This window comes from Neomonachus schauinslandi, chromosome 10, assembly GCF_002201575.2.
Source record: "Neomonachus schauinslandi chromosome 10, ASM220157v2, whole genome shotgun sequence".
In the NCBI taxonomy this organism is placed as follows: domain Eukaryota; kingdom Metazoa; phylum Chordata; class Mammalia; order Carnivora; family Phocidae; genus Neomonachus; species Neomonachus schauinslandi.
The window spans coordinates 20,394,425-20,417,880 of NC_058412.1; the positions used below are offsets into that span (position 1 = coordinate 20,394,425).

The 23,456-nt window shown below is 50.3% G+C and overlaps 1 protein-coding gene across 1 annotated transcript in view; it reads right to left on the reverse strand.

The window, feature by feature from the left end:
• Positions 1–3,887: 3,887 nt before the first annotated feature.
• Positions 3,888–23,456, reverse strand: part of KIF3C (kinesin family member 3C) — a 34,907-nt gene continuing 15,338 nt past the window's right edge. The window contains exons 2-8 of the mRNA XM_021697342.1: positions 17,654–17,755; positions 16,833–16,955; positions 15,571–15,689; positions 14,974–15,090; positions 4,631–4,739; positions 4,275–4,447; positions 3,888–4,030 (exon numbers count right to left, since the gene is read on the reverse strand). Of these exons, the coding sequence (XP_021553017.1) occupies positions 3,937–4,030; positions 4,275–4,447; positions 4,631–4,739; positions 14,974–15,090; positions 15,571–15,689; positions 16,833–16,955; positions 17,654–17,755 (837 nt within the window). The 3' untranslated portion in view covers positions 3,888–3,936. The remainder of the gene's footprint in view (positions 4,031–4,274; positions 4,448–4,630; positions 4,740–14,973; positions 15,091–15,570; positions 15,690–16,832; positions 16,956–17,653; positions 17,756–23,456) is intronic.

Below are 23,456 nucleotides of genomic sequence, written 5' to 3' on the forward strand. Positions count from 1 at the left end.
ATCACATTCCCATGAATTTGGCACTGGGACTGAGATTCGAAGTCTCTCTGGGTGAGCTGCTGCTAGCAGATGTATTTTCTACATCATGAACTGGAGTAGCCGAGGAAAGAGTACGAACCCCAAACGGAAAGAAGTTCAGTGAACTAGAGAGGGTCTTTGTGGTGTTTGAGTCCCCGGTACTCGATTATTTCTGAGGACTGGTTCTGTCCTTGCCCTTGGGGTCCGTGGCACGCTTTTCATTCAGGCCATCTTAAATGAATCTTTAGTAGCGGCCAAGAGTTTCAACTAACACACACCCCAGCCTCTGGAGATCAGGGGCCCAGCCTTGGAGGAAGAAGTGAAACATGGCAGCTTCTTTATCAACAAACAGTTAACAAAAGCCCTGGGCGCCAAGGGAGAGTTCCTACCCTCTGGCTTTTCTGTGAAGCTCTAGAAAACCACCAATGTGAGCCATACAAGTGACCTCACCTGCTAACAGGAGAAACGAGTGGTTTTGAAAGAGGACCTCTATGTTCAGGTTCTGAAGATCTGGTTTTATTCCCGACCACTGCCCTTCTGTCCCTGGCCTTCACTACCTATAAAACACACAGGGTGCCCATCAGTTTTCTTAAGGGATGGCTGGGCTCGAGGGGTGGCCCAGAAGGAAAAAACACGGGTGTTAGAGTGGGGAAACCCAGCCTCGTCGCTAACCTCACGTCTTTAGCCTAGTTAGTTCATTTTCCTAAATCCCGTCTGTAAACCAGTGACGATACCTTCCACGTGGGAGGATGAAGTGGGTGTGCATGGGGCAAGTACCTGACCCAGCACCTGGCAGATCTCAAATAGCAGAGTCACTCCAGGCCTGGCCGTCGGGGCAGGGAGCCCCTCCAGGAGAAGCGTCCGGTGTCCAAACCTGCTGCGTGCACCGGGCCGACCACAGCACTCCCCTGGGAGTCAGGGGCTTTGTGTTTGTTTGTTTGTTAGCAGCAACTACTTTCCATTTCCCGTAAGACCTCCCTGCTCCAGGGAACCAACAGCCAGAACCCAGAGGGAGGGGAAGAAGCCCTGGGAATAGAGCCCAATGGGATGTTAGTCTTTGAAACTGTTTTAATTCAGTGCCCACCATGTGCCGGGCACATCTCTGTGCTTTACACACATTATTACCCGTTTCATCTCTCCTGGCTGATCAATGGAGGAGCAGAGCTGTCAAAGGTATCGACAGCTCATCTGGATATCTAGGCTGTTTGGACATCTGCTAATAGCTCAGAACGAACGGGGTGGGGACCGTTCGCCCAGAACATGAACAGCTATTGCCATGGGTCTGGCACAGACTTCGGGCTAGAGCCTGGGACCTGCCTCTCAGCCCTCCTGCGCAGATGAGTCCCTTTTAAGCAGCCCGTTCTTCCCCAAGGTCCTGATAGCAGCCGCTGAGCTCCAAATACTCTCCCACCCCTCTTGGAAAAACAAGGCAGAGAGAGAAAGGAGAAAGTGCATAGGAGAGTATAAGAACAAAGGGAAGAGAAGGCAGTCAAGCAATTCTGTGACGATACTCATTCCTTTATTATCGACTGTGTTAATTTGAACAGGGCTGGGCTGCGGGCTGCAGGCGGCACCAAGCTGCAGGTGCATTTCAGCTCAACAGAGTGGCCTCATCTGAAGCCAAGGAGACGGAGGGTAACGGTTTTTTATATATATTTATATATTACATATGTCCCCGTATAGTCATATGTATAGAGTGACAAGAATGGGCCACTGCATTCACTGTTGTCCTAAATAAAGACCATAGCAACAGACATGGAAATTTGGTCCTCATCAAGGCCTTCACTTTGTCAATCAAATGTTTGATACATCAAAAGGGAAAGGAGAGAGACAGAGAGACAGATCCAACCGCCTCGGTGGTCCTGTTCCCAGCATATCTTACACCGAGTGTAGAGTGTCCCCCAAGTGTAGAGCGGAGGTAAACACACACACAAACACGCACACACAAACACACGTAACACACGTACACAAAGCCGCAGGCAAGAGCTCCTCCGCCACACCTCGGGCCCAGCCCTCAGACTGGGGGTGGTGGAACTGGGTACTTTGTGCTCTAAGACTGTGAGGGTCAAGTGACCAGATGATGCAGAGTCGATGTGTCCAAGTGATGAATGGGGGTGACACGTGCTGTTTCATCCACAAACAAGAAAGGTCAGCAGGAGAGGTTGCTCAATGTAGGCATGAAGTCCCCCGGTGCCCAGGCCACCTGGGGGATTTCTATGCATAATTCCTGTCCCAGACACAGCCAAACCTCTGATCTGAATCCTGAGTCTCAAATAATCTCTTGGGCTCTGATGAAGAATGATACTTCCTAGAAGGACAGGAGTAAATGGCAATTGAGTTGTCCAACCATCTAGTCCAGTAACTATGGCAGAAATGACAGCATCATTGAATTAAACCAGACCATAGCTTGGTCCTTAGAGCAGAACTTGAACTGTGCAAGAAGGGTCCACTTCCTGATGGAAAGAGAAGAACCAGGTAATCAGCCCCCACCCCCCGCCCCCACCTCCCACTCACCAAATTCAAGTAGCTCCATCAGTTTCATGCTTTTCTCCCAATGACTAAAATCCTTATATTTCTGGGAACCAGAGATTCCCACTATTAGGGCATTTTGAGATCTTAAATCGCTTGTTTCTTTCATGATTACCTCTTCACTCCTCTACCAAAATACACACTTAAAAAGTAAATCAATGCAAATTCATCTCTCTCTCTCTCCTTTTTTTTTTTTTTTTGGTAGAAATTTACTTATTACTTGAGATACCTGGAGACATCTTGGGATGTCACAAAAGGAGGTGGGGAGTACTTCCCTAGGGACCAATTTTCACAATGCTGAAGAAAGGATCCGTTTTCAACAAAATGGTGCTCAACAAATGTGATGCAGGAACAGGAGTAAGAAGCAAAGCTGCCAGATTGTGCCTGGGTCTCTGTCGCCTGTGCCAAATGAAGGGGCAAGCAACAGATTCCAATACCTTTGCGTAGCCAGGGGGAGAATGACATTGATTCCTCCCACTATGAGCTGGGATCCAGGCAGCTGCAGAGGAAAATGACCAAAGCAGGAAGGAGCAGCATCTCAAAAATGGGCAGTTGGCTTGATCACTTGTTGACCCAAGTTACTTCTCCGAGGGGACAGAAACAAAGGGACTCAGAGAAGGGACTTCCTGTGATGACTGTCCATGTTGTCTCCACTACTGTTTCATTTTCTGCAGGCCCTGAGGAGGCAGCAACCGTCTGGCTCACAATTCCCATCCAAAGGTTGGGAAGGTGGCCAGGAAGCAGAGTTTGGTAAGCCACGAGTTCTTGCCAAAGCCGAAGAGCATGGGCTGCGTCGGTGAGGTCATGTAAGTCCTTGAAAAGGAGCCCAAGAGGCCAAAAGAGGTTATCTGAGGTCCAGAAAGTGAAGTGTAGGGCTCTTTTCACTGGGAGCACAGGCCCACCACTGGCAGGACATCTCTGGTCCTTTGTGGGCCTCTAGCATTTTTCTAGGCCCAGAAAGTGCTTAGGAACTGCTCACCGTCAGCGCAGGAGGAGATGGATTATGGAGTGAGACAGGGAGAAAAAGTACTCTCTTCCCAGGCACTGGCTACCTTCACTTCTGGAAGCAGCTGACGGGGAGGAGCTTGAGGTCTGACATGGGGGGGGGCGGGTCCTAAAGTCAGAAGGAAAGGAGGCTATGCAGTGATCACGGCGGGCTCAGGCGAGGGCTTCTCCCCCCACAACTGAGCTCCACAAATAAATAACATTAATTAAATAAAGGAGGCTAAGAGGAGCAGGCCGGCGCATGGTCTGCCAGACTCTCACCCCCTCACACACACGCACGCGCACATGCACACACACGCACGCACACTGAGCGGCAGGTGAGATGATCCGGGGTTGGCTCCCCATCCCAGGAGGCTCTTGGAAGGGCAGCCTGACTGAAGGCTGTCACTCATGGTCTAGCACTGTTGTGGGGCGCTGGGCAGCGGAGGCCAGTGAGGCCTGTGTGGTAGAGGGTGGAGGCCGCTGAGGACTCTGGCACCTGCAGAGGGTCGGGATGAGGTGGGTGAATGGGGAGGTTGGGAAACAGCAGGAAACAGAAAAGTGAGGACTTGCTTTTCCCTCATCCTGTTGCTGTGGGAACTCCTCCCTGACGACCCCCAGTTACCCCCGCCCCGCCCTTAATGCCTCACAGGTACAGCCCAAACCCTCTTCAGCCTCAACCAGCTCATACGGTCTCCCTGCCTCTTAAGTCCACTGCCCACTCTGACCACAGTGGTACTGACCAGGACCTGGACTTTCGAACTTTAGATGTGGAAGGTCTTTCCAGAAAGCTGTCCAAGCGCATGAGCCTCTCCATGTGTAGCGCACGGGGGTCTTGTTCTTGGTCATGAGAGAACTCCATCTCAAAGACAGCTGGAGGGGACACATCCAACTCCAGAAACATGATGTTTTCAGCCTGTGGCGGGAACGTCAGACCAGACGTGAGCAGTGGTGCAGGTGATGCTACGTGTTAGGCATCAACTCAGTAAATATTGGGTTATAGCAAAGGTGATGAGGTAGGAAGAGCAAGCAGAGATTACGAGCATCGCCTCCTTTGGGCTCTCTCTCCTTTCCCCCCTTCTATTTCCCAGCTTCTTACCCTGTACCTGGGGTGGGACCCCATTGCCATAGCAACCCGAGCATACTGGCTGATGGGCCTCTTGTAGCCCACGGCAGACGTTGGCCGCTTCTTCATTTGGCTGTTATTGCTGTGGGGAAGAGGCTATATTAGAGCGGATTTCTTTTGAAGATGGGGAAAATGATATCGTGAAGAATTAAGTATCGTTCAAAGTAGGCAGGAGGCTCTGTAGATGGTTCACAGGAATTTTCTTCTCATTTCTTCTAATTCAGCTGGATAACTAAAAACTATCATAATACAAGAAAGCATATATTTCTTTACTCTTGGTTTTTTTCCCACAGTAAAAAGGTTTGATTAAGGGCTGAAATGAAGAAAGGAAATCCAATCTTCTTTTAGCTTTCAGATTCATATGCTGATTTCACACACTATGCAAAACCATTGGTGATTAGTGGTTCCTCTTTTCATTTTTCTTCTTAAGAGTTAGTACCAAAAAAAAAAAAAGATTGGGCGCCTGGGTGGCTCAGTTGTTTAAGCGGCTGCCTTTGGCTCAGGTCATGATCCTGGAGTCCCTGGATCGAGTCCCGCATCGGGCTCCCTGCTCGGCAGGGAGTCTGCTTCTCCCTCTGACTCTCCCCCTCTCATGCTCTCTCTCTATCACTATCTCTCCCAATAAATAAATAAAAATCTTAATGATTAAAAGATCAAGCTTGAAATGCAAGGGTCTCAAAATAGCCTAAATAATCCTGAAAAAGAACAAAGTTGGAGGGTTTGCATGTCCCAGTTTCAGAACTTAACACAAAGCCTACAGTAATCAAGGCTGTGTAGTATTAGCATGAGGACAGACACATAGATCAATGGAGTAGAACTGAGAGTCTAGAAATAAACCTGTACATCTACAATCAGTTCATTTCCTATAAGGGCATCAAAACCATTCAATGGGGAATGAACAGTCTCTTCAACAAATGGTACCGGGACAATTGCTGGATGTCCACGGGCAAAAAAATGAAGTTGGATCCTTACCCTGTGTCATCTATAAAAATTAACTCAAAATAGATCACAGATTTTAATGTAAGAGCTAAGAAAAAAGTCTGCATATTCAACAAAATGTTAATAGTTACTATCTTTGGATGGTTTGATTACAGGTAACTTTTATTATCTTTATGCTCTTCTGCAAAAGCTGAACTTTTTTTTTTTTTTAAAGATTTTATTTATTTATTTGACAGAGAGAGAGAGATAGCGAGAGCAGGAACACAAGCAGCGGGAGTGGGAGAGGGAGAAGCAGGCTTCCCGCGGAGCAGGGAGCCCCATGTGGGACTCGATCCCAGGACCCTGGGATCATGACCTGAGCCGAAGGCAGATGCTTAATGACTGAGCCACCCAGGCGCCCTGAACTTTTTTTAAAGATTTTATTTATTTATTTGACAGAGAGAAACACAGCGAGAGAGGGAACACAAGCAGGGGGAGTGGGAGAGGGAGAAGCAGGCTCCCCGCTGAGCAGAGAGCCCGATGTGGGGCTCGATCCCAGGACTCTGGGATCATGACCTGAGCCGAAGGCAGACACTTAACGACTGAGCCACCCAGGCGCCCCTGAACTTTTTTTAATAATGAAAATATATCACTTTATATCTAATTATCTCAGACATTCAGAAAAGTATAGAAAATAATATATATGTAAACTTACCATTCAGCTTTGTCACATCATCTGTTTAACATTTTGTTATACTTACACCAAAATTTTTTTTAAGAAATAAAATGTAGGCAGTTTTTAAAACTCCTATCTTCCCCCTCCCCCCAAGTTACTCTCTTGAATTTGGTGCTAATCAACACAGTGCATGTTTTTAGCTACTTATATATGTGGATATTCATAAACAATATACATGGGTATTTGTATGCCTATTGCTAAAATTTGAGCTGTGTGGGATACATACTGCATATTTTTTGTGCTCAACAAACTTTTTTTTTTAGATTTATCCATGTACCTCTAGATTAGATTATTAAAGTTTGCTTATATGAACTATTTTAAGGTTGCAATATATCATATATATATGTATATGTATAATATTATCTTGTTGATGGACACCTGGGTTGATTTTTTTTTTTTTATTCTATTAAACACAGTGCTGTAGGGCCCCTGGGTGGCTCAGCTGGCTAAACGTCTGCCTTTGGCTTGGGTCGTGATTGTGGGGTCCTAGGGTTGAGCCCCACATCGGGCTCCTGGCTCAGCGGGGAGCCTGCTTCTCCCTCTCCCACTCCCCCTGCTTGTGTTCCCTCTCTCACTGTGTCTCTGTCAAATAAATCAAATCTTAAAAAAAATAAAAACATAAACAGTGCTGTTGTGAACATTTCCGTACAGGTATCTTCAAGTGAACATTTCCGTACAGGTATCTTCAAGTACATATTCAACAGTTTCCCTGGGGTATATATCTAGGAATGGAATGGTTCCACTGTAGGTAGGGTATGTACCTTTTCAACTTTACTAGGTATCGTCAAATTGCTTTTCAAAGCGGTTATATGTATGAAAGCTTCCATTGCTCTCCATCCTAGCCAACTCACAGAATGTCAGCCTTCTTCCTTTCAGCAATTTTGATGAGTGTGGTGTATTGCATTTATTATCCAAAACAAACAAAGATAGGAAAGAAATCAAGAAACTATTTGCACTAAAACAAATTAACACAGGTTTTAGAGTAAGACATACCTGAGTTTGAATGTTGGCTCTGCCCCTTAAAGGTTTGTTACCTTGGGAAGTGGCCGGCTACCTCTGAGACTCAGCTATGACACCCCCCCCCCGCGCCCCCCCTTGCCCGCTCCGGTCACCCAGAACTGCCGAGATGAAGCAAGACAAGCACTTAGCACAGCACACGGCAAAGGCTCAAACACCACCCCACACCCCCACACCCCTGCCCCGCAGCTGTGATGATTATTTATTCTTGATTCAACTTGCTAATTTCAAGCAGGGATACAAAGGAGCAATGCAAAAAAAAAAAAAAAAAAAAAACAAAAAGGAGAAAAGAAAAAAGAAGAAAAAAAAAAGGCGGGTACCTCACAGGAAGGGCATCCCGGCCTTGGAGAGGGGAAGGAGCAGAGCATGCAGGGGCTAATGGAACAGTGCCTGCCTTCTGCAGCAGAGTACCGAGAAATGCCACTCTTGTGGTTCATTTTTTCAAGCACACAAAAGAGTGCAGGACCCCACCTAGGGGGTCCCTTCGAGCCCACTTTATGGATAAAAACAGGGAAGGATGACACTGTAGAAGCCTGTGTGGCCCCTGGGGCGGGGGAAGGGAGGAGGGGGGGAGGAGGAGGGAGGAGGGGGGTGGGGGACATGGGAGGCTGTGCATACGCACAGCAGGCCGGCACAACTCAAGGGGAGAGGGGGAAATTAGTAACATCACCCCTTATCATTTGTAAGCTGCGTCTACACATCCCGTTTGAACTTTGCCACAACCTCCTGAGGTGTAGACGGGCAGACAAGGAGCCTGAGGCTCAGACAAGCAAAATGCCTTTTGTGCCTCAGGTCGACCGATTAGGAAGACACTCGGAACTGGTCCTGCCCAAATACTCTTTTTAGGATGCTGTACTGTCTCGCAGGAGCGCACCCCGCCAGGCTGCGAGCTCTGAGAATAGGACCGGGGGACAGGGCTGGGCGAGCGGAGCAGTGGGTCACTGTGAGTTGGCAGCCTGACCCAGTAAAGATGCCAGGGCTATTCTGAGTGGCATGCGGGAAGAAGAGGCTGGGGGAGGGGAGTCTGTAATTGGGACACCAAACTTCCCATCCACTCCCTCTTCTGCCCCAGGCCTACTTTCCATGATTGATCTCTCTCTAGCAAGCCGATTGTGGTTGACAGCCCGGAGCAGGGGCCTGGCTCTGCCCGGATCTGCCCGGATCTGCCCCTCCCAGCAGAGACCCACAGTAGTTTCGGGCTGAGCAGAGCCCAAGATGTCATATGACCCACCCTGGCTGCTATCACAATATATCTTCCCCCCTTAATATTAAAAAGTGATCTCTCAGCTCTGTCTTAGGGGCTGACCCCAATGTCATTATTATTGGCTGTCTGATCTCCCCCTTTTGCTCTTCTGTGCTGAAAAGTGGCATCCTACATCATAGGGTGAGTTTTCCTTCCAGGTCGTTCCCAGTCACCTGCCACAGTGTGCCCGACTTGTCTCTGCGATCTGGCCCCTCTGTCCCTACAGGCCTGCTGTCCACCCTGCAGCATTCCCCTGCGTGTCTACTTACTCTTTTTTTTTTTTTTTAAGATTTTTACATTTATTTTAGGGCACCTGGGTGGCTCAGTTGGTTAGGCGACTGCCTTCGGCTCAGGTCATGATCCTGGAGTCCCTGGATCGAGTCCCGCATCGGGCTCCCTGCTGGGCAGGGAGTCTGCTTCTCCCTCTGACCCTCCTCCCTCTCATGCTCTCTGTCTCTCATTCTCTCTCTCTCAAATAAATAAATAAAATCTTTTTTTTTTTTAAGATTTATTTATTTATTTATTTGCGAGAGAGAGAATGAGAGACAGAGTACATGAGAGGGGGGAGGGTCAGAGGGAGAAGCAGACTCCCCGCCGAGCAGGGAGCCCAATGCGGGACTCGATCCAGGGACTCCAGGATCATGACCTGAGCCGAAGGCAGTCGCCTAACCAACTGAGCCACCCAGGCGCCCCATAAATCTTAAAAAAAAAAAAAAAGATTTTTACATTTATTTTAGAGAGAGAAAACACAAGCAGGGGAAGGGCAGACGAAGAGGGAGAGAGTGAAAATCCTCAAGCAGACTCCCCACTGAGTGCAGAGCGGGACTGGATCCCAGGACCCTGAGATCATGACCCACGCGGAAATCCAGAGTCAGGTGCTCCTCTGCTTACTTTTTTCTTTCCCTCCACACTGCCCTACCCTGCCTGGGGAGGCTGCGACTTCTCCCGGTTTGCTTCAACTCAGTTGTCACAGACCTGTGAATCATGCTAGGGACTCAACCCAGAGCTGAGAATGTTCTCACTGAGGTAAACTTCGCCTCTATCACGGAACCAGTTTAACTATCTTGATTCTATTTAGAGCAAGGAATGCTCCGTCTCTAAACTTGGAGACAGCCTGAATAAAAAATCGCAATCTAAAACAAAAACAGTAAACCAAACCGCCCTTCTCTGGCACTTCCAAGAGATGAAGGCAAATTGGCTTCTCTGGAGTCCCTGTAATTATTATTATTATTTTTTTTAAAGATTTATTTATTTGACAGAGAGAGACACAGCGAGAGAGGGAACACAAGCAGGGGGAGTGGGAGAGGGAGAAGCAGGCTCCCCACTGAGCAGGGAGCCCGACGCGGGGCTCGATCCTAGGACCCTGAGATCATGACCTGAGCCGAAGGCAGATGCTCAACGACTGAGCCACCCAGGCGCCCCTGGAGTCCCTGTAATTATAACATTGGCCTATTGGTATGATTGCAACCATTTATTGATCATCTCTTCTGTGGCCTGGAGCCTCCCACACATTATCCCATTTCAACCTCAACAATCCTACAGAGTACATTTACTATCCCAACTTTACAGGTGAAGCAATTTGGGTTCAGAGAGGTTTAAAAACCTTCTCTGGGGCGCCTCGGTGGCTTAGTTGGTTAAGTGGCTGATTCTTGATTTTGGTGCAGGTCATGATCTCAGGGTCCCAGCCTTAGGCCAGGCTCCACGCTCAGCAGGGAGTCTGCTTGTCCAGCTACCCTTCGCCCCGCTCACTCTCGCACTCTCTCTCTCTCAAATAAAATCTTCTTTTTTTTTTTTTTAAAAAGATTTTATTTATTTATTTGACAGAGAGAGACACAGTGAGAGAGGGAACACAAGCAGGGGGAGTGGGAGAGGGAGAAGCAGGTTCCTGCTCAGCAGGGAGCCCGATGCGGGGCTCAATCCCAGGACCCCGGGATCATGACCTGAGCCGAAGGCAGACGCTTAATGACTGAGCCACCCAGGCTGCCCCTCAAATAAATAAAATCTTAAAACAAAAACAAAAAGCTTTTCCAGGCCACAAGTAAGTGGCCGAGCAGGGACTAGAATTCAGAATGCTCTAAATCCAAAGTCCAGTCTCTTCCTACTGCACCATGATGCCTTTGAGAAGAATCTAGCATGGCTGGGGTTGCAAAGGGCCAAGGGCTAAAGTTACAAATAGAGTTTTGTGAACTGTAAACCAATGGCTACAGCCAGTGCCAAATATAAACCCTTAGAAGACAATTTTGTATAAATCCAATGAAAATTAAAGTCTATTATGAGAAACTAAAAATAAAAGGTCATATTATAGAATAGTTTTTGCTGGAGCTGGTTGCAAAACTGGTTTTTCAAAGTAACTTTAATTCAAAATTGTTTGTGATGGTGGAAGGCACCTCACTTGTGTATCAACTGGTGGTGGCACAGAGATAGTGCAGTAAAAAGAAAAAGGGGTAGCCTTCCAAAATAAGTGCATATGGGCATCTTTCAGGAGTTGCCTGGCGGGGCGCCTGGGTGGCTCAGTCAGTTAAGCGTCCAACTCTTGATTTTGGCTCAGGTCAGGATCTCAGGGTTGTGAGATCGAGCCCTGCATAGGACTCTGCACTGGGCCTGGAGCCTGCTTAAGATTCCTTCTCTTTCCCTCTGCCCCTTCCATGCTGTCCCTCTGTCTCTAAAACAAAACAAAAACAAAAAACCCCCCAAAAAACCTGCATGCAGGGGCGCCTGGGTGGCTCAGTCATTAAGTGTCTGCCTTTGGCTCAGGTCATGATCCCAGGGTCCTGGGATCAGGCGCCACATCTGGACCCCCTGCTCAGTGGTCAGACTACTTCTCCCTCTCCCACTCCCCCTGCTTGTGTTCCCTCTCTCAGTGTCTCTCTCTCTCTCTCTCTCTGTGTCAAATAAATAAATAAATCTTTAAAACAAAACAAAACAAAACAAAAAACCTGCATGCAGGTTGAGGGACAACTCTGTGCAAGTTTAAGTCAATATGTAGGGACTGATTCTTCCCAAAGAGCTCTGGAAAAGAAAACATTACACAGGTAAGCTCTAGTGAGAAGCTTTTGAGAAATGATCAGTTTTCAGGCTTTCTGATGGCAAGGAAAACACTGAATCTTTCTCTCTTTGCATTACTTTCCTCAAGCAAGACTGATGGTGGGGGAAATGAGAAGGGAGAGAAGTGGGGAAAGGGCCTCACAGGCAACTAAGCTCTTGTGTCCTGCCCCCAACTGTTGCGGGGGCGGGGGGGGGAGGGGGGGAGGTGTTCTTTCTTTCTTTCTTTTTTTTTTTTTTTAAGATTTTGTTTATTCACTTGACAGAGACACAGGAGAGAGGGAACACAAGCAGGGGGAGTGGGAGAGGGAGAAGCAGGCTTCCCGCTGAGCAGGGAGCCGGATGGGGGCTGCATGCGGGGCTCGAAACCAGGACCCTTAACGACTGAGCCACCCAGGCAACCCCCCACCCCGCCGGGGGGTTTTCTGAGGCACACAAAGAGCATGTCAAGAGCACAGCTTCACCTTTAAAGCAGAAGAGACAGGAGACAATGGGCTAGAAAAGTCAACAGTGAAACAGTAAGCAAAGATACCTATCTCGATTTTGAAGGACTTCTTTCTTTTTAATAGTTATTACTGGTATCTATTCTTTTTTTTTTTTTTAAAGATTTTATTTATTTACTTGAGACAGAGAGAATGAGAGAGACAGAGAGCACATGAGAGGGGGGAGGGTCAGAGGGAGAAGCAGGCTCCCTGCCGAGCAGGGAGCCCAATGCGGGACTCGATCCAGGGACTCCAGGATCACGACCTGAGCCGAAGGCAGTCGCTTAACCGACTGAGCCACCCAGGCGCCCGCCCCTATTTATTTATTTGAGAGAGAATGAGATAGAGAGAGAGCATGAGAGGGAGGAGGGTCAGAGGGAGAAGCAGACTCCCTGCCGAGCAGGGAGCCCGATGCGGGACTCGATCCCGGGACTCCAGGATCATGCCCTGAGCCGAAGGCAGTCGCTTAACCAACTGAGCCACCCAGGCGCCCACTGGTATCTATTCTTAAACATTATTTAAAGTACTCTTTTAAGATAGCTGTTTTAATTTTTAAAATCTGTGCATGGTTTTTCAGTGTATGCAAACTATTCTGAGAAATGGATAAACTCTTCTGAAGCATGAAACTACAAAACTCCAACCAAGATCCCTTCTTAGTTCCAGACTGAAGGAGAACCACGAGGCATTGCCTTTAAATGTCGCGCAGCAGCTCAGGTCAGGCGGGGGGGAATTTGCCCTCAAGGACACTACTGGGATAACTGGCTCAAGCTGAATGTTGCCTATATAATAGTATCGTGCTAACATAAAATTTCCTGGATTTGAGCATTGTATTGTGGTTATGGAAGAGAATGTCCTCATTCTTAGAAAATACAGGTAAGTGGTCAAGATGTTTGCAACTTAATCTCAAATGGTTAGGGGATAGGGAATTAATAAAGCAAGATGTGACAAAATATTAACAATCGGTGAATTTTGATAAAGGGGGTATGGGAATTCTTTGCACTATTCTTGCAATGCTTGTTTTTCAAAATAAAAAGTTAAAAACACATGCCTTCTCAGAGCCTCTCATCCTATCTCTATCAAATGTAAAGAAATTACTCCATCTGCGAATTTTTTTCTTTTCTTTTCTTTTTTTTTTAAAGATTTTATTTATTTATTTGACAGAGAGAGACACAGTGAGAGAGGGAACACAAGCAGGGGGAGTGGGAGAGGGAGAAGCAGGCTTCCCGCTGAGCAGGGAGCCTGATGTGGGGCTCGAGCCCAGGACCCTGGGATCATGACCTGAGCCGAAGGCAGACGCTTAACGACTGAGCCACCCAAGTGCCCCAAACTTTTTTCTTTTCAAAGATTTTATTTTGGGGGCTCCTGGGTGGCTCAGTTGGTTAAGCACCTGACTTGAGCTCAGGTCATGATCTCAGGGTCCTGGGATGGAGCCTCTTGCTCAGCAGGGAGTCTGCTTCTTCTCCCTCTGCCCCTTATCCTGCCCCTGCTCTCTCTCTCTCTCAAATAAATAAATAAAATCTTAAAATTTTATTTTATTTTTTTTAAAGATTTTATTTATTTATTTGACAGAGAGAGACATAGCGAGAGAGGGAACACAAGCAGGGGGAGTGGGAGAGGGAGAATTCCCGCCGAGCAGGGAGCCCCATGTGGGGCTCGATCCCAGGACCCTGGGATCATGACCTGAGCCGAAGGCAGACGCTTAACCCTGAGCCACCCAGGCGCCCCTTAAAATTTTATTTTTAAGTGATCTCTACACCCAACATGGGGCTCGAACCCACAACCCCAAGATCAAGATCCAGAGTCGCATACTCTACCAATTGAGCCAGCCAGGCGCGCCTGTAAAACTTCAGTTGAGGAACTCTTCTAAGTACAAAATCAGTAACTCGACAGATCAGAAGCCTCACCAGCATCTCCCTCCAGCAGAGGGCCCTGGAGTAGCGGCTTTCAAGCTTGGCTTCCTTGCAGAATCACCTGGAAGCTTTGCATAGAGTCCAAAGTGACACCATTGAAAAGTCCTCTACTCATGAACTTGCCACTTACAAAGTTGCATAGTATCAGTCTGGGTAGGGTCAGCCTTTTAGACAGTAGACAGATCAAGTAGGCATCTGATGTGAGAAGCCAGAGACCTTTATAGCTAGCTTCCCACCCAGTGTTGGGGAGAATCTTGTGCTATCTTGTCATTAATATTCCTAAGATAGAGAGAGCAAAGAACCTCCAGGGAAGTGCTTTGGTATCCAGCCTCCTAAACAGCTCTGTACACAGATTTTCAATTAAGGGACAGTGTGGTCCAACTGAGGGAAGCAGTCCCTCTGTCGGGTTTCAGTAGCATCTTATTCTTCATGGCCACCAGCAGAGGGAGCTACATACAGAGCCGGTGGATGCAAACTGTATCTAAGAGCTAGGCTATATGGAAACACGTGGAAATGCTGAATCACCAAGCTGAGCTGCGTGAGGTTATAAAGACTGGGTCACACCTCTATCATTTCCTGATCTGATCACTTCCCTGCATTCCTCACTGGACTGGGAGCTCTGACCATGTCTGATTTCCCTTCTGTCTGGAGAGTCCTGTACACAGTGCCCAACACAGCAAGGCAAATATTAACTATCGTTGCTGTTTTGGGCACCTGACAAATGAATATTCACCCGACTGACCAAATGTTATCATTCACTGGGATTGCCAAGAGGCTGAGATGCTCTCCCCCTCCTTAGGTCCCTCGCGGGGCACCTGAGACATTTTGTTTTGGGCAGAACACCCTTCGTGAAGACCCCTATGTTGGAGAAATCCATCCTCCATCTGCATCTTTCCTACCCGTCTCCCCTCAGGCCCCTGGCCACCCCCAACCTGGGGTGGGCCCAGACCAGGCGGTGAGAGACTCACGCTCCGGCAGGCACAAGTGGCTGGAACTTCCACTGCTCCTCCTCACAGTCCAGGAAAAGCCGGTTCATGATCTTGTTCTTCTCCTCAGGGGGGATGAAGTTCTCGATGATTAGGTACCTGGGAGCAGGAATGAGGTAGAGATGGGGAACTGGGGAGTGAGAGACCACGGGGGACACGTGAAGGTTGAAGCAAGAAGCAACGAGGCAGAGGGAGCAGCGGAGATGGAAAAACCAGAAAGTCGGACGAAGAGAGGATCCCTACAGCAATCACAGAACTTGAAATCCCTGCTTCCAGTGCAAAGGCTGTGGACTCAGGGCCTTAGGGGTTACTCTTGGCCAGCACCCAGCATGCACTTCGGGGGCCTCATCATTATGGCAGAGCAGAGGAAGGAGAAGGAAACAGAGGAGATATAAGCAGCTCTGGAACTTAGACCTCGTCCTCACCCCTCAGACACATTCTATTCCTAAGGGATGTGGACTCCTGGGGGAATAGACGCCTGGAATGAGGCCTTGAGGAAGGAAATAAGCCCCTCAGGGAGAGGCCAGGCAGTGAGGGATGGCTGTGAGGACCAGGAATGGGAAGAGGAGGGGGCCCTACTTGAGCTTGAGCTCCCGGGTCTGCTCATTCTGCGCCTCCTCCAGGTCCTGCCGCACGCGGATGTACTCATCATGCTGGTCCTGGATCTCTGCCTTCACCGCCTGCAGCTTGGCGTAGAGCTGCGTGGGGACAGGCGCCACTCAGAGGCTACGCAGGGTGGCGGCGAGGCCCCTGTCACCTGGCCCCGGGCCCTGACGCTCGGGCTCGGCCTCCACAGGCCGAGTCCAGGGGGAGGCCCCGGTCTGAATCTCCCTCCTGCCCCACCACAAATGAGGGCAGGTTATTCAACGGGCTGTCCTGTCCCTCCTACCCTAGGGCCTGTTACCTGCTCCCCGTCCGCTGTTTTCAGCCTGGCGGGATGTTCAAACTGAAAGGGATCGAGAGCCCTTTTAGTCCCAACACCCTCTTTTTACAGAAGAGGTGACTCAGGTACACAGTTGCTCAAGGGCACACAACTAGTTAAGAGAAGAGTCTGAATCAGGACCCAAGGGCAGAACTGCTGTGCAGGCTCTGGGTGGGGGGGGAGGGTAGGAGGGAGGGGCCTAAGCCAGTTTGGAAGGTGACCCACCCCACTTCTGCCTCTTTAGGGGCTCTCAAGAATGGGGGTGTGGAGCGCAGCAGAGAGCCTGCTGTCCCGCTCCTCACCCGCCAGGAGGTACGTATGTCCCTGGAAACTGCCCCTGTGGCTGGGCCTCTGCCCGGCCTGCTCTGGGCCAGTCACGCCGGCGCCCCAGTGGGTTTTCCAGGTTCTTCCCAGAATCTGGGCTGGAGTTTGCTGCTTCCTGTCCCTGTACGTGCCCTTCCCTGGCCGTGGACTTTGCAGGGTTCCGGAGATCAGACAGTCTCATCCCTTCCCACGTCCACGGGGGCCTGCGGCTCCCCTCCCAAGCTCCCCCAGGCTTGCGTCTCCTCAGGCCTCCTTAACACTCCTGTCCTGGGCCTGGCTACCCAACCATGACCCACTGATGACAGTGTGCAGGGGAAGTTACCCAGCGCCGTCAGGATGGCAACAGGAGACTGGAAGTGAAGGCCTTCCCAGCCCACCAGGCCCAGCCTGGCCCAGGAGAAGAGGCGCTCGTCCCCTCCAGCACCAGGCCCCCGCCTTCCCCCACTCCTCACCCCGGCAGCCCCGGCGAAGTCACTCAGGCTTCAGTGGTTCGAGCAACGTGGGGAAGGGGGCCCTCCCTATAGCACAGACCCCTCGGGTGGGTAAGTGTCTTGGGCAGAGGCTGCCAGGCCCTCAGCCCCCTGCGGCCTCTCACCTTCTTGAGTTTCTTGGTTTTGACCTCCACCTCCTGCTGCAGGGACGTGTAGGTGCCCCGGAGCTCCATGGTCTCCTCGTCACGGAGCATCATCTCCTGCTGCATTTCCCGCTCACGGCGTTTCTAGGCCAAGGCAGGGCACAGGGGCTCAGTGGGGCGGCGTGTACCAGGGAGGGCCAAGGGAGCTCAGGGGACAAACTCATGCTGCCTGTCACGGGATCGGGCTCCACGGCGGCCACAGAGGCCGGGAAGGAGAGAGCGGCCCATGGCCCACAGCCCCCGCTCCTGCCCGTCGTCAGCAGAGCCTCTCCGAACCTTCTTCTTAGCTCATATGGCCGTGTCTTTGCCAACACTGGCCCCCCGGGGATGGAGACCCCAGCCCGAATAGCTGGCGCATTCTAGGAGTGTTGAGCCGACGTAGACTGGCATCATACTGGCTTCCCAGCTGCCTCACCCTCTCCCCACGTGGTATCACAGACGACTGGTAGGACCAACTAATTGTGGTTCTTGAAGATTTAGGACATCGTCATACAGTTGGCAAAGAACTTACACCCTATGGAAGGCCCAGGAATTAACACGAGGTGCCCTGTATTGGCTGACATCATGGAGAACCACCACTTCCTCTCACCCCTTAGCTGGCAGTGCCCTTGAGAGAGGCAGGCTCCTGGGCTGGTGGACCCAAGGGATCCAGGGCGGCATGTCTTAGGTTCTTAGCACTATATTCCAGGGATGTTGAGTCCATGATGGCTCACGGCCCTGTGTCCTCCAGACGAGACCTCAAAGCCATGCGCTCCCATGAGACCTGAAGCCCCCAGCCCTACCTGCTCCGCAATCTCCTGCCTCTTCAGTTCCAGCATCTTCTGCTGCTCATTGGTGTGATCCATGATGTTCCTGCCCCCGATGAGCAGCTTGCTCTCCATGGCCTGCGAACACAGAGGGGTTAAGAGATGGGCTTTTCAAAGATGGCCACAGCATCACCAGCTTGAGAGGTTTGGCTTCCCTGCTCTGTGGTCCTTCCAGGAGTGGACAAAAGATGTGTCCCAGATGCGGCCTCGTGGCCCCCACTGAGAACAAAGTTTCCCCTCCAGCCTCCTGGGCTCCAGCCCACTGCCCCCATTGTCGATAAGACCATAAGAGAGGGCATCCCTCAGGGAATAGAGGCACCTGATCTGTTTGCTTTGGATACAGATGGAAGGTTGGTTCACCATGCCTGGGAGGGGCGTGCAGGAGGCTTTTGAATCCTGGCACTTAGCTCCCAGCCAGTGTTCAAGAGTGTGGAGCAGAGACACGGTCACTGGGCAGCCCAGCTCTTCAGCTAACTGGCTCCTGGCTCAAGAAGAGGGCTCTCAGCACAGATGTAATCTTCAGTGACATGGAAAGCAGAAGAAAAGCCAAGGGGAGAAGACTCTGCAGCACTAAAGGGCAGTGTGAGGCCCCAGAAGCTGCATGAGCTTTGGAGACGGCCAGAGAGACCGGTGTTCGGCCCACTAAATGCAAGGCCTAGACCAAGGCACCCCCTTCGGCTCTCACATCTGAAATATCGGAACAGCCTCTCTTCCAGGATGGCTGACAAATATTGCTGAGTACTATTCTCGAGGGGCTGAATTAAGCCCTTAACAAACACTGTCTCCATCCTCAGCCTAAGAGAAAGCTACTATTACTCTCCCCACTTAACAAATGAAGAAATTGGGCGCCTGGGTGGCTCAGTTGGTTAAGCGACTGCCTTCGGCTCAGGGCATGATCCTGGAGTCCCGGGATCGAGTCCCGCATCGGACTCCCTGCTCGGCAGGGAGTCTGCTTCTCCCTCTGACCCTCCTCCCTCTCATGCTCTCTGTCTCTCATTCTCTCTCTCTCAAATAAATAAATAAAATCTTTTTTAAAAAAAACAAACAAATGAAGAAATTGAGAGTAACTAGCCCCAGGTCATGCCGCTAGTTAACGAAGAAGTAAGATTTGAACCCACCACCCCCATCCCACTCCGTGAGCCCCTGTGCTGTGTGAAAGGCCCCCAGCCCCGGGGCTTGGCACAGACACGCCGCAGGTGCCTGTTGAATCTGGGGCTTCACGGATAATGGATTTGTATAAACTGGGTAAACTGTGACACCGTAAAATGCATTTTCACTCCTGCTCATCAGAGGGCGCTGCCCCAGGGCACTCTAGCTGTCCTCTGATTTCATCGCCCGCTTCCCGGAAGGTTGAAATCACCTTGAGCCACCAGAAGATACTGGCTGCCTCCCCATTGGAACTTTTCCCAGGGGAACCAGCTGACCTGCTTGTGGGCTCTCGAAGCGGGAGGTGCTGTCACGATGTGGGGCAGGGGGGCCTCCCTCTGCCACCTGTGGAAGCCCCGTCACTGGGGACAGAGCGGGACGGGGGTGGAGGGCTGCTTTTGGGGGGGCGTCAGAGGTTGGGCTGTGTGAGGATGCCACGGGACCCTGCACGAAAGCAGGCCAGCCAGCGGCCCCACGCAGCCTCAGAGGCCAAGGGCAGAGCTGCTGCAGAGCCCGGGGCCCTTGAGAGCCGCCTGTCCTCCCCGCCACACCACTGCCACCTGCAGGCCTTGCTCTGGGGGCAGTGTCTCAGCATGGGGCCCGCCCCCACAGCACAGGCCTGAACTCATCCCAGATGCTTCCTTCTCCCTTAAGCCCAGCAACTGCACGATCCTTTGAGTGAACAATTCCTTAAATTTTGTGCCCCATGCACCTTACCTCCCTGGGCCCGGGCCCTGCCCTGCGTGCGTCTCTTGCCTCCCCTACGCTGGGCCGGTCATCAAATCCCATCAGGTCTGCCTTCTTGTTAGGCCTCCCACTATTCCCACCTTTGCAGCCGCGAATACACCTGCCGATTTTACTGCGGTCCTCACGACTCACCTGCACTGTTCCTGCCATCAGCTCCCCCTTCCATCCATCTCCACATGACACCCGGGGGCATTCACCAGAAACACAAGTCAGAGCGTGCCTCTCCTCGGCTGCAAATACTCAACAGTCCTCCATTCCTTGCAGGATGAAACCCAAAGTCTGCAGCGGCGCCCTGCCCCGTGGGCTGGCCCGGCCTCCCAGCCTCCTCTTACCGCTTACTCCCCATGCGCTCTGCGCTCCAGCTTCGCCTAAAGACTTCCAGCTCCTGGAATGTGCTGGGCCTTTTCACAACACTGGGTTTCTCCTCCCACTCCACGTCCGCCTGGAAAACCACTACTTACCCTGCAAGACCCGGTTGGAGAGACTTGGGATGTGTTCTCCGAGTCCTTCACATCGGCACATTTCCTCCTTTCAGCCTCCTCAATAACCAGGACACGTTCCTATTCTTTCCCCCTCATGGACCATTATTGCTTACATCCTGTCTCCCCGGTGAGCTCCTTCAGGGCAGGGATCGTGTGTTACTCAGGTCTCAGGGTCCCGGGGCTTAGCACAGTGCTTGGCACAGAGTAAGTGCTCAGTAAATGTTTGAGAAACTGAAAGGAACCCCTGGGATCGTCGCAGTGGGGGGGTTCCAAGTCCTTTTCCTGGGCTCTCTTATCCAGAACAGAACTGACCCTTTATCCCAGCTTCTCCTCCTTCAACGGAGCAACCCACACGCACTGTTGCAGGGCAAAAGGACAGAGCAGCAGGGTCTGAGCATCTGGGAAGGCTGACAGGAGGCAGGGGATGGGTGTGAAAAGGGAGGAAGGAGACAAGGCAGGAAACCCCCTCCTGCTGGGGCCATGATAACCAATCCCTTTAACTACCGGGTCATGAGATCCTGGGGACCTGGTGTCTGGCCTGGCTTCCTATTCTGGGACACTCCAGCCCTGAGTCCTCGCACCGCCCTTGGTAATTTACAGCATTCTAGTGTTCTTCACTCTGCCACCTTGTAAAGACACTACTTCTCAAGCTTGGTTGCTTTATTAGAATCACTGGGGAGCTTTTAAAATTCCCACTGCCTGGCCACATCGAGTTATTATCTTGGGCCCCTCCCCTCATGAGTGGCTGCAGGAACTCCCACGCCAGGTGCTCCAGGGAGGAGTCTAGTAAGGAGGGCACGGGGCAGCGGCTGATGCCCTGGTCTTTCTGACTGACCGAAGGCGGGGGACTAGGGTGGAGAGAGAACAGGGCAAGGAACCAGGAGGAAGAAAACCATTGTTTTTTTTGCATGTCGGGTGTTTCACATTTACTTCTAATTACCCTTTAAGAAGTGGGTCTCAGGGGCGCCTGGGTGGCTCAGTCGTTAAGCGTCTGCCTTCGGCTCAGGTCATGATCCAGGGTCCTGGGATCGAGCCCTGCATCAGGCTCCCTGCTCAGGGGGAAGCCTGCTTCTCCCTCTCCCACTCTCCCCCCTTGTGTTCCCTCTCTTGCTGTGTCTCTCTCTGTCAAAATCTTAAAAAAAAAAAAAAAAGTGGGTCTCAGACTCGGATGCATATTAGAATCACCCGGGGAGCAGTGCCCAGACTACACCCCACAGCCGATTAAACTGCGAAGGGGCCGGGGAGTCCGTGATGAGGTCCAGGCATCAGTGGTTTTTAAAGGTTCACATTAAAGAATCACTGTTTTTGGCTCAGGTCATGATCCCTGGGTCCTGGGATGGAACCCTGGGTCAGGTTCCCACCTCATCGGGGGCGGGGAGGGGAGTCTGCTTCTGCCTCTCTCCCTGCTTGTGCTTTCTGTCTCTCTCTTTCTCAAATGAATAAATAAAATCTTAACAACAACAACAGAAAAGAATCACTGCTTTTTGAGGTCCCGCAGAATCAGTATTACCTGGGGACTTGTTAGAAATGCAGGATCTCAGGGGCGCCGGGGTGGCTCAGTCGGTTAAGTGTCTGCCTTTGGCTCAGGTCATGATCTCAGGGATCGAGCGCCACGTCCAGCTCCCTGCTCAGCAGGGAGTCTGCTTCTCCCTCTGCCCTTCCCCTCACCCCCACCATTTGTGCTCTCTCACTCTCTTTCTCTCAAATAAATAAATAAAATCTTAAAAAAAAAAAGAAACAAATGCAGGATCTCAGGCCCTACGCAGACCTAGTGAATCAGAATCGGCTTCGTAAATGAGATCCCCAGGTGGCCTGTGCGACATGCTTTAAGGGCATATACTAACACCACCAGTTTCCTCATATAAGCTCAGACAGGGTAAGTAATCCATCCAAGGTCACATCACGGCCACTCAATTTAAATGGAGAATCCAGGTCCAGGTCGGCCTGGCTCCAAAGCCCGTGCTCTTTCTACTCCATACATTCTTTCTGTTCAATGTTTTAGGAAGCAGAACCTGCTAAAAGAAAAGCAACACGTTTCCAGCAGGAGGAAATCACGTCTGACTAATCTCCACAGTTATTCCCGTACTTGGGGAAGCAGTGGGCAGCCCTTTAGGGGTTAAAATGCTCCTGGAATGGTTCTACATCAGAGGTTAGTCAGAGTTAAATGGGGGTGGGGGTGAGGAGACAGAGACAGGGAAGTACTTTCTCATAACGCAGGTGGGGGGATGGGGGGGGATTAGGGAAAGGAAACAGAAACAAACAGGCCTGTCTTGGGATGGAAAAATGTGCAGATATGAAAAGACAGGACTGATCTCCATTAGAAATCATGCAAGAAAGAGCACTGGCCAGACACCCAGCTCCACAGATGCCCCCAGATCCTCCTAAGTGGTAATGTTCGAGAGCATTTCTAGGCCATGGGAGCTGACAAAAAATGTCAGATGAGCTTCAGTTACAGTTTTATGCTCTAGGAAAAAGTAATCCTAGCTCTACTCATTAAATGATAGCTGTCAGCACTGTCAGTTATAAGCTAAAAAATAAAATAAATAAATAAAATAATTTAATTTAGTTTAAGAAAGAAAAAAGAAAAAGAAAAGCATGGGGTGGGGAGTAATTCGCTATTGTTCCCAGAAGACATTGGCTTAATATGCCGCCAGAGCTAAAAAGGCCACTAGCATCTGGCCAGCCACCATCATGAAGGCTTGTTGGAAACAAAACAAAAATCATTCTACCCTAAAATAAATTGGTGATGCAGCTGAATCTGGAGTACTGTGTGTAGTCCCTCACTGTGTCTCTGGGGACAGGCAGGAGCGAGAGATCCAGGGAAGGACGGCTAAAACCATCCAAGGGCTATTAAAAAATAGGACTCTTTAGTGTGCAAAGACAAAGGTTAAGAGGATAGACCTGGAAACTATATGATCAAAATAGGCGTGGGGGAGCCTGGCTGACTCACTCTGCAGGGCATGTGACTCTTGATCTCAGGGTTGTGAGTTCGAGCCCCAGGTTGGGTGTAGAGCTCACTTAATTAAAAAAATAAAATAGGGGCACCTGGGTGGCTCAGTCGTTAAGCGTCTGCCTTCGGCTCAGGTCATGATCCCAGGGTCCTGGGATCGAGCCCCGCATCGGGCTCCCTGCTCGGTGGGAAGCCTGCTTCTCCCTCTCCCACTCCCCCTGCCTGTGTTCCCTCTCTCGCTGTCTCTCTCTCTCTGTTGAATAAATAAATAAAATCTTTAAAAAAATAAAAAATAAAAAAAAATAAAATAAAATAGGTGTGAAAAGGAACAATCCAGACTTTTCCAATCAATCCTGGTACATAGAGGAAGAGCTTATACTTTGGACTTTTAGGACAAATAAAGGGACGTTCTACTGTTTATAGAAGGTAATAAATTTATGGAATTTGTTATCTC